Source organism: Rosa chinensis, chromosome 2 (genome assembly GCF_002994745.2).
Source record: "Rosa chinensis cultivar Old Blush chromosome 2, RchiOBHm-V2, whole genome shotgun sequence".
Taxonomy (NCBI): domain Eukaryota; kingdom Viridiplantae; phylum Streptophyta; class Magnoliopsida; order Rosales; family Rosaceae; genus Rosa; species Rosa chinensis.
This window is the reverse complement of record NC_037089.1, coordinates 64,381,830-64,392,429: the sequence shown is the minus strand read 5'-3', so window position 1 is coordinate 64,392,429 and position 10,600 is coordinate 64,381,830. Positions and strand designations below refer to the sequence as shown.

Below are 10,600 nucleotides of genomic sequence, written 5' to 3'. Positions count from 1 at the left end.
TTTTTGTTTTCTCTGTTTTTTTTTTCTTCTTTTCTTTCTTCTCTCTTATCCGCGTCTTCTTCTACCTTTTGGGTTTTTTTTTCATCGTCTAGCGAGGGGTTTGGTAGCAGGCGTTCAAGTGGCTGGGCAGGAGGCCCGGTTGGGCTGCTCAGGCTGGCCGGGTAGGCTGTTTTAGCAGCGATGGATGGGGCGCAGGCTGCTGGTGCAGGGACGCTGTGTGCGTGGCTGCAGGGCTAGGCTGGGGACCCGCATGGTTAGGCTGGGTTTCGCCTGGGTTGTGCAGGCGCTAGGGGCTGGTGATGTGGGCACAGGCTGTGCTGCTGTTACTGTGGTGCTCTGCGCGAGGCCAAGCGGCGAGGGATGGGGAGATGCGCGGCTGGGGAGAGAAGGAATTTATTTATTTATTTTTTTGGTAAGAGTGGCAGCAGAAAAATTTTCTAGGGTTTGAGGCTTTTTTTTTTTTCTTTTTTCGAAGCTAGCGCTATTTACTCTGAGCGTGCTAATAACGTGTAAAAGTAAAATGAGAATTAGAATTGGTCTACTCATTTCATTTCATAATCCTTTTATATAGGGAGAGAATTACAACGGAAATATCAATTACAATGATAACATTAAATGCTGATTGATCTGTAATTTTACTGATTTATGGTAATCGTTAATTATTTGATTCCCTCTCTGTCAATCACTTTAACGAAGGCACATAATGTGTTTTTCTTTTAATACAATATCTTTTTTTTTTTTGTTATTTTGCTTTTTTGTTACTGGGAGGGAATCAAGCCCCTGACATAGCATAGTTCTAGCCCAATATCGCTTGTTGGAGAACAAAAATCTTAACTATTTCTTTTGGTCAACAAAAATGAAAATTCTTCAATATTTGAAATCATTAAAATCACAAATGGATAAAATGAAGATTAGTGTTTGGAAGTATTCTTAATACGTGACTGTCTCGATCTCTCTCAAAGTACGAAACCTAGAGTTTCGTGTGCAACCAGTGGTAGCGTTCTCCTCCGTCGAATCTAGCGACGCTGGACGTTGGGCTTTAGTTGTTTGTCATATTACTTGACATACCTTTGGTTTAAATATATATAAGTTTGAAGACAAGTACCAAAGTGAATAACTAAATATGAAATTGAGGTATTAAGATGATTGTATTCAAAAATGTCGATTGACTTAAACTTAATTATTGTCACATTTTTTTTATATCAAGAAAATAAAGGTATCAGTATTTTAAACTATTAATTTGATACCTCAACTTCATATTTTGTAATTCACTTTGTTACATGTTGTCAAGTTGTTTGTCATATTACTTGTCATACCTTTAGTTTACATATATATAAAAATTTGAAGACAAGTACCAGAATGAATGACTAAATATGAAATTAAGGTATAAACTGATTGTATTAAAAAATGTTGATTGACTTAAACTTAAGTATTGTTTGTCACATTTTTCTATTACAAGAAAAATAAAAGCATCCATAATTTTAAACTATTATTTTGATACCTCAACTTCATAGTTTGTAATTCACCTTATTACATGTTGTCAAGTTGTTTGTCATATTAATTAACACACCTTCTGGTTTAAATATATAAAAATTTGAAGACAAGTACCAAAGTGAATGACTAAATATGAAATTGAGATACTAAAATGATTGTATTTAAAAAAGTACGTCAATTGATTTAATTGAGTCGACAAAAACCTTGTGAAAGCTCAATCGCCACTTGATTTTGTTTAGAGCTACATGCATTCACATGGATCACAACTCTGATAGCAAATGGCATCTCTTCTTAGTCTTTCACTCTTCTGCCGAGTTTTTTTTTAGAAAAATGTTTGAGATCCCAAATATTTCTACTAGATTTTTATATCAAATTATGTAGCAAATGATGTGGCATATGTTTTTCAAAGCTTAATGATGACATGGGTTTCTTTGCTTATTTCAGAATACAGAAAACATTCTTGAGAAAAGAGAAAACAAAAGAAAAACACAAGAAGAAGAAATAAATGTCCCACTACCATTTGGTCTAGTGACATAGTTTACCCTTCCTAAGTAGGAGGTTGTATAAGTTCGACTCACGAATGATTAGTTGTAGCATTTAAATTGTTTATTTGATAAAAAAAATTATAAAAAAATAAATCCTTGGTCGATCAATTAAAGAGTGTCCATTTTGCTACCCTTCGCAACCCACCCAGAACATCAATCCAAACTAAGAGAAGGTTCTATATCTTTGATTAATAATTGGGTCGATGCTTTCAAAGCTTGCTAATTAACCATGACATCTTTAAACAAATAACTCGCAGAAATTAATATAAGTTTATAGTTTTCTAAAAGCTCCTCATCTTGTCCTGCATCTTCTTTGAGCGGATCCAATTAATTTACATCTGTTATGAAATTTTCTGGGGTTGTTAATAGATAAGAAAGAAGATGAATTTAGGGTTTTGGAAGGAATGGAGGAAAGATTTCATCGAATTAGAAAATCACTACAAATAATTACAATACAGGAAAATCCTTGTCATTTCTAAAGTGATAACGGCGGATAAGCCACATACATCATTTAGTACATCAATTTGGTAAATTATTTTGGGATCTCTAACACGAATCCTTATTTTAATACTGCTGATTGTTATACAATCGGACACGCAATGGGAAATTAAAAAACAGGGTTCATTTATGTATAAATCAGAGGTTTAGGTACTGTATTTTCTGCACATAGAACTCAGAAACTAGCTACAGATTTCTGAAGATAGCTAGCCCCAATCGGATCAGTGAGTAATACATATTGTTTCATTTCCCTATAATTTGCTTGCTTGTTTTCACATGTATATGCTGTCGAAGCTCGACTGACATGAAATATATCATCTTGCATGATTGACAGATTGTTCAAGCATGGCTGCCCCAGTTGTCCCCAGTTTGATTGTCAATGAACTTCTTAATAAAGACAACTACGAAGATTGGAAGTTTCGGGTCGAAACCTATTTAGTAGCTAAAGGTCTCTGGGGTGTTGTAGAAGACGACGCTGAGCCTCGTCGTAAAGGCAAAGATAAACGTGAGGCCAGGGAAAAGAACAACGCCGAGGCTCTGCATGCAATTCATATTTGTTGCGGAAATGATGCCTTTTCAGCTATCAGGGGCAAAAAGTCAGCCAATAAAGCCTGGCATGCTTTGGCTGCATACGCAGGTACGTATATGGATGCATCACTCTTCGTTCAAGCCAAATATATGACATATATATGAAAATCCCATCTCTGGTTGAAATGAAAAATGAAAAAGTATATGGATGTTTCCCATGCCTTATATTCTCCAAAAACCTCACCGGAGATCCCTAAAGAGATCGTTGGAGATCTCATAGGTTGCCGGAAAGGTTTATTAATTGCTCCCAAATAGACATGTATTGCCCCTCAATAAACCTCTATTGCCCCATAATATAAGGGCAATAAACCTCTATTTCCCCCCAATAAGCCTTTATTGGCGGGGAGCAATACAGGAAGTCCCCAAAGAGGTTGTCGGAGAGGTTTATTGCCCCCCCCCCTCCCAATAAAAAAAAAAAACATGTATTGCCCCCCCAATAGACCTGTATTGCTCTCCAATAGACCTTTCGGTCCCCGGAATGGGAACTAATCTCCCTAAAATTAGACAAATAAAACTTTAATTAAGGGAAAAAATGAGGAGATTACATCAGTTCAAAACATTTATTGCCCCCAATAGACCTCGATCTATATATTGCCCCCCAATGACCCTCTATTGCCCACTATAAAACTTTTTTTTTCTTTCCTTTTTTCTTTCTTTACGGGCCAGCTGCCCCCATTTTATAAAAAAAAATCAAAATAAAATAAAAAACTGCCTGAGTTCGACCGGCTTCTACTCTACCTCTGGCGACGTCGAACCAACCGGTTGATACTGAACTGGTTTTACTCATTCTTAATAAAAACTCGATTTTGAACATGAATACATGTAGAGCTCGACGAGGAGATGTTGTTTGACACCTTATTCGTGCCGGATAAAAGTTGGAGTCGCGGGAAAACCAAGAAACTTGCCGGAATATTCTCCCCTCTGATTCTTTCTCTAGGAAGCTTTTCTCAAGAAACTGAGACCACAAACACGAAGGAGACATCAAGTCGAAGCCATCCATACCGATTAGATGCCTCAATTTGGTCGGAATCGAAATTTTTTTCCAGCAAACCCGAGAAACTTTCGAGGCTTTTCTCACCGCCATAGCCGGTCATTTGGATCGGAATTGACCGGTCTTCGCTTCATGCTGCCGAGACGAGTCGAAGGTGAGGTCCAACCGGCGACTGGATCGTGCTGGGGAGAGAGAGAGAGAGATGAAAGTGGCATTTGATGTAATTGTTTAATTAGGCTGAGGGTAAATTTGCCATATCTCTCTAAATTGGGTTAGTGGGAATAAAAATCTATTGTTGGGGTAAGTGGAATATTTTTGGCCAATTTTGATACTTTGGGCTAAGGACCAGAGTTATCCCACTTACCCCAGTAACAAATTTTTATTATCACTTACCCGTTTTAAAGCAAAATGACAGTTTTGCCCTTGACGTAATTAATTAATTACAGCCTGCCACTCTCTTTCTCTCTTCGCTCTGCAAAGCCCTGATCTGCACACACACACACACACACACACTCTCTCTCTCTCTCTCTCTCTCTCTCTTTCTCTCTCTCTCCATCCCATCGCGCCATCGCTGCCCTCCACAACTGCTTCAACAACTTTGACTACACCGTCGACCAGATTTGCGACTCGCTCTGGCAGATGAAAAGCCTTGGTTTGGGTCCCAATGAATCTGTCAAGTCCGACGTTTTGGAGATGATCTGCTCGTTACCTGGCAACGGAGAAGATGGCGACACGGCACAGCTGAGTGACGCCGACGACGTCAGACTTGGTAGCCTCTTCTGTGAAGGATTTGAGAGAGCTGCGTGCTCTTTCCGGAGCTGGTCTCTTTGGTAATGACAACGACGGTGTTATGTTCTCGTCATTCTGGCTTTTTTTTTTGGTAAGATGGTGGCAGAAGGCCTTTTTAAGGAAAGGAAAAAAAAATGTATTCAGGGCAATAGAGGTCTGGTAAAGGTCTATTAGGGGGCCAATAAATGTCTATTGGGGAGCAATAAATGTTTTGAATTGATTTAATCTCCTTGTTTTTTTCCTTAATCAAAGTTTTATTTGTCTAATTTTAGTGAGATTAGTTCCCATTCCTGCAACTGAAAGGTCTATTAGAGTGAAAATAAACCTCTCCGGCCCCATATGAGATATCTGACAACCTCTTTGGGGACTTCTGGTTTTGTTTCATAAACCTCCATTGCCCCCCAATAAAGGTATATTAGATTATTAGGGGGCAATAAACCTTTTTGGTGACCTTTGAGATCTCCGACGTCCTCTTTGAGAACATTCGGCGAGGTTTTTAGATAAGTCCGATGGGTGGCGGTAAGTGACCGGATTCCAGCGACCAGTAACCAGATTCGGCGCCCGGTGACCGGACTCCAGCGAAGTCTCCTATGGCTTCTCTCTCTCTCTCTCTCTCTCTCTCTCTCTCTCTCTCTCTCTCTATATATATATATATATATATATATATATATGTAACAAAGGGTGAGGGTAAAATAGTCTCAAAAATAAACAAAAAACAAAAACATAATTGGGTCCGGCGACCGGATTCCGAGCTCGGTGACCGGACTCTGGCAAAGTCTCCTATGACTTCTCTCTCTTCCATTCTCTCTCTCTCTCTCTCTCTCTCTCTCTCTCTCTCTATATATATATATATATATATATATATATATATGTCACAAAGAGGTGAGGGTAAAATAGTCTCAAAAAAAAAAAAACATAATTGGGTATTAGGGAAGACCTTATTAAAGTCTTCATGGGTAAGGGGAAATTAAAAAAACTTAATGAGATAAGTGGGATAAATGACCATAGAATTAAGGTACTGGACAAAATCTCTTAATTATATTTAAATAGTGTAAAACGAATGTGGTAACTTTGTTAATTATCAATGTATTCGGAAAGTAATATTTTCCAACGCATCCAAATCAAATTGACACTTATAACTTCATCTCAAAAAAAAAAAAAAATTGACACTTATAACTTAACATCACAATTCCATTTTCATATGACGAGAAATCTGATCTTCTAGGTTATGAGGACACCTCAGGCGATAGTGATAGTAGTGATGGTGAGACAACACAAAAACTAGAGATGGAAGATGCTGGAACAGAAAAAGAAGCGGTTGAAGGTATTGTGTCTTGATCCTCAAAGATTTCTTTGTAATCTAACCTATATTGAAAAAATGACAATTTCATATTCAACATGAGAAAAATAAATCATTGAGGAAGAAATAACATGTTTTCTTATATCAGATCATTTAAATCTGAATGGTCGATCACATATAATAATTAAAGATTAAGGATTTCATTTTTAGGCGATCTTCAAAGTGATGATAAGCCAGAGAAAGAAGAAGCTGTTGAGCCAGAGAAAGAAGTGGTTGAAGGTATTGATTTGTTGTTTCTAAAATTTTAATTATAAAATTTGCTTTATATACATTCGATTATGGTGTATTTATTCTCTTCTTCTTTCAAGTATTTATTCTATGAGAAACAATAATTAGTAAGGTATGATTTATGTTTACGCACTGCTACCGAGACGTTGAAATCTCAGGAGCAGCCTTGTTGATTATTGATGTATTGGTATTTATCTTTGAAAGGTTCAGTATTTGCAGATACAGTGACTTTTATTGCCAGCATATACTCAGCTAATCATAATTTCACTTTTTCATTTGTTGAACTGTTAATAAATAACGGGTACATGGATTAATTTGGCATGCAGGAGATGGAGATGGAGATGAGAACAGTTGCAACGACAACACTGACTACGAACCTTTGTTTCATGCTGCAAAACTTTCGAAGTGGGACGTTGTAATGGACTTTATTAAAAAACACCCCGAGGCAGTAACAGAAACCGCTCCAACAGACGACGACAAGACAGTTCTCCATTATGCAGTCGATGCTGTGCGGGTGGATATTGTAAAACAGTTGTTGCCGTTTATCAAAGATAAAGATGATTTGGAAATAATGGACGGTGAATGTTGTACAGCACTTGAATACTGTTATATGTTGCCTGATAAAGATGAAATGGTCGAAATAGCTAAATGCTTGGTTCAAAAGACGGAGGAGCTAATTGCAGGTGGTGTCGATTATCCCTACTTACTTGTCGAAGCTTTTATTAACGGCAGACCAAAAATGGCTGACTATCTCTATAAGGTCACTCAACTCAAAACTGACGATCCCCGTGCCGCTCAACTTATTTCCCTCAGTTTTAGCACGAAAAGATTTGGTAATATATAAGAGTTAGTTTTAAAATATACGAGCCGCAACTTAAATCTATTTCCTGCTAAATGTGATTATCCACGTTCTTCTTTCACTCCAGATATTGCGTGCGATCTAATCCAGCAATACCCAAGCTTGGCTGTTGCTGAAGACTACTCTGACAATTCCCCTTTGAATGAATTGGCATGTACACCTTCTGCATTCTTTAGTGGAAGCCAGCTCAAGTTTTGGGAAAAATGGATTTATCACGGTTAGTATTGTTTTGATCTTCCTCTAGTGTTGTAGCTCAAACCCAAGTTTCAATTTTTGCCATTAACTTTTCTATAGTTTTAGACATTTTACTTCTTATCTTCTTAATTCTTTCATTGTTCAATTAATGCCCATCGGCTATAGCATCTCTTCTTCTTCTCATCTCTTGTACAAAAAGAAGAAATGATCCATCGATCATATGACTACTGCCTCAAGCAAAAGTATGCATATAATTAATGTATTATTGATTGGCCGATCTGTATACTTATTTGATAGTTATAAACATAAAACCTAGTCCTACCATCAAGAGCGAGAAAGCATCTACTCTTACCATGGACAAGGACAGCAAAGGAAAGCCTACTCCCACACCCGATGCAATTTCCATAGACGTCGTTCCAATACAAGAAGATGGAAAAGATAATTATAAGCAGAGTGGCCTCATTCGCTCAGGTAATTAAGTGGAAGCGCGGACATGCATTCCTTAATTTTTGTTGATGTCGTTTCTTCACGATAACAGCTTTTGTTGATTTCAATTTTTTTTAAATTTATTAATTTTGTGAGGAAAATGTATGTAGCAGGTGTTTACAATTGCAACTGTCTAAAAAAACTATGCTATTAATTTGTATTATAAAGAGAATTCTAGATAAAAGTCTACAATAATATAATTTTTTGAAATACATATACAATAAAGACACATCTCATCTGTTTCATAAAATCCTAATCTGGGTGAAAATTCTACTTGTTTTCTGAACTCAAAAGTTTGGACTCCGAGTGCACTCCGCTACCATCAGCCAAGAGTTAAGAATTTAGCTTGCAGTTTAATTTTATGTGGATTTTGGGTTTGCCTTAAGCACGAGTATGTTCTACCCTTAGCGACATTGTGTCTTCTCTTCTTGAAGTTTCGTTTTATCTCCTAGTTTTCAGTTCTTTAATTATGATTGGATAGTGCTTCCCTGGTGTTTGGTGTGATTTTTCAGTGTTCACATGGTCAGTTATTGATAAAAAAAATTATGTTCAATCACCTTTGGATGTAAAGTAAAAAAATAAAACAACTCAACTTAATAATAATTATCTTCACCATAATAATATGTGTAGGTCTATTATATTTGAAATTAAAAGATTATTTGACTAGTTTTTGCTAACATATTCAGATTTGCAATGCAGCAATGGCTTTATTTCAAGGACTAATAATCAAGAGTATCCGCAAGTCTTTTGGTATGCCACATACGTGATTTTCTTTCCATTTTTTCCAACAGTGTTATAATTTATATGGTTTTCAATGTCAAAAACCTAGGGATCAATCGTATCTATCAAATGAAACTGAACCATGTCCGCAGCCTTGAAATCCTCTCTTGTATGTGTAAAGTACTGACGACAGAAGAGATTAAAAATTTAACCACAAAGCAAGAAAAATTTGTGGAAACAGCAATTATCCAAGCAGCAGAACGGGGGCTTGTTGAATTCATTACTCATATATTTAGAGTGAATCCAAACTTGGCAAAAACTACAGATGACAAAGGCAGGAACCTATTTCAAGTGGCAGTCGAGTGTCGCCAAGCACAAGTTTTTAATCTCATACATGGTTTCAACAAAGACACCAAAAAAACTCTCATGAGTTTGACAGATGATGATGACAACAATATGCTACACATGGCGGGACTTTTCTCACCATTTGCACATACCAACCGCATACGTGGTGCAGCTTTGCAAATACAAAAAGAACTACAATGGTTTGAGGTTAGATATATATCTGTATCTGTCGACCAATATATTCTTAATGTATATAACATTGTGCTCTTTATGTGTAGTGGCAATTATTCTTGAGAAAGAAAAAAAAAGTAGTAGTAGTGAGAACTTAGTAGCCAAGAAAACAAATTAGGACTGTTTTAATTAGGTCCTTTTAATTATTTGAAAAAGAAAGTACGTGGAACTATAACAATAGCCTTTAAAAAATAGTGAAAAGTATTTGCATATTGAAATTATTTGCGATTATTTTTTTTATTTAAAGAATAAACAAAATAATTTGTTTTTTTTTATTTGAAAAGTAAACAAAATAATTTATTATTATTTTTTATTTGAATAAATGTATTGTATAAACTTCTAATTGTTGTTGCATTAATTATGGCATGCGTAGGAGTTGGAGAGCATGGCTAGTCCGGAGGATCTTGAAGCAGTTAACGATACACATGATATGAAACCGCGTGATTTTTTTTCTAAGAATCACATAGAATTGGTGAAGGAGGGAGAAAAGTCGATGAAAGAAACAGCTACCTCTTGTACAGTTGTATGTGCTCTCATTGTAACCATGATGTTTGCTGCAGCATTCACAGTTCCTGGTGGAAATAATGGAGATGACGGTATTCCCATACTCTTGAATAGAACGGCATTTAGGGTTTTTATAGTTGCAGACGCTATATCACTCTTTACTTCCACTACTTCAGTAATGTTGTTTTTGGGAATTCTCACGTCACGTTATGCAGAAGAAGATTTCCTCATATCTTTACCTAGGAAAATGATATTGGGCCTTCTGACCCTTTTTCTCTCTGTGGCTGCCATGATGATTGCTTTTGCCGCTACCCTTTTTCTTATCTTTCCCAAAGACTCATGGATTGCTGTTCCTACTAATTTAGTTACCGCTATCCCAATTGCCTCATTTATATGGATGCAATTTCCCTATCTTGTGGAGATCTTTATTTCTACTTATATGCCAGGAACATTTGACAAGAATGTGAAATTAAACCTTGGGAAAGTTAGATTTGCTGTCTGATATGTTTATCTTTCAGTTTTGCTATTTTTCAGAATCTTGTAAAGAAAACACTATGTGCGTATTTAATGTATTATATAATAAAATCCCAAGTACTTCAATATTTGCTTGATAGATTTGAGTTAGTATATTGAATTTGCTCACCATAAGCACTTAGGTGGTGATACCACCACTCTATAGAGTGCTGCCACGTGTAATACACTATAACCATGGTTACTCATGGTGAATATATTTAATAATCAAGAAAGAGAAAAGTAATTTAATAAAT

General features: G+C 36.4%; 2 protein-coding genes across 2 annotated transcripts; both read left to right on the top strand.

Moving 5' to 3' along the window:
- The first annotated feature begins 2,721 nt into the window (after positions 1–2,721).
- Positions 2,722–8,059, top strand: LOC112188788. The gene is made up of 7 exons (XM_024327997.2): positions 2,722–2,761; positions 2,872–3,174; positions 6,131–6,229; positions 6,416–6,484; positions 6,820–7,326; positions 7,420–7,569; positions 7,845–8,059. Exons 2-7 carry the CDS (start codon positions 2,883–2,885, stop codon positions 8,024–8,026), a joined length of 1,299 nt encoding a protein of 432 aa, XP_024183765.2. The 5' UTR covers positions 2,722–2,761; positions 2,872–2,882; the 3' UTR covers positions 8,027–8,059.
- Positions 8,060–8,743: 684 nt separating this feature from the next.
- On the top strand, positions 8,744–10,335 carry LOC121051316 (ankyrin repeat-containing protein NPR4-like). The gene is made up of 3 exons (XM_040513538.1): positions 8,744–8,783; positions 8,863–9,305; positions 9,703–10,335. Exons 2-3 carry the CDS (start codon positions 8,883–8,885, stop codon positions 10,333–10,335), a joined length of 1,056 nt encoding a protein of 351 aa, XP_040369472.1. The 5' UTR covers positions 8,744–8,783; positions 8,863–8,882.
- The last annotated feature ends 265 nt before the right edge of the window (positions 10,336–10,600 follow it).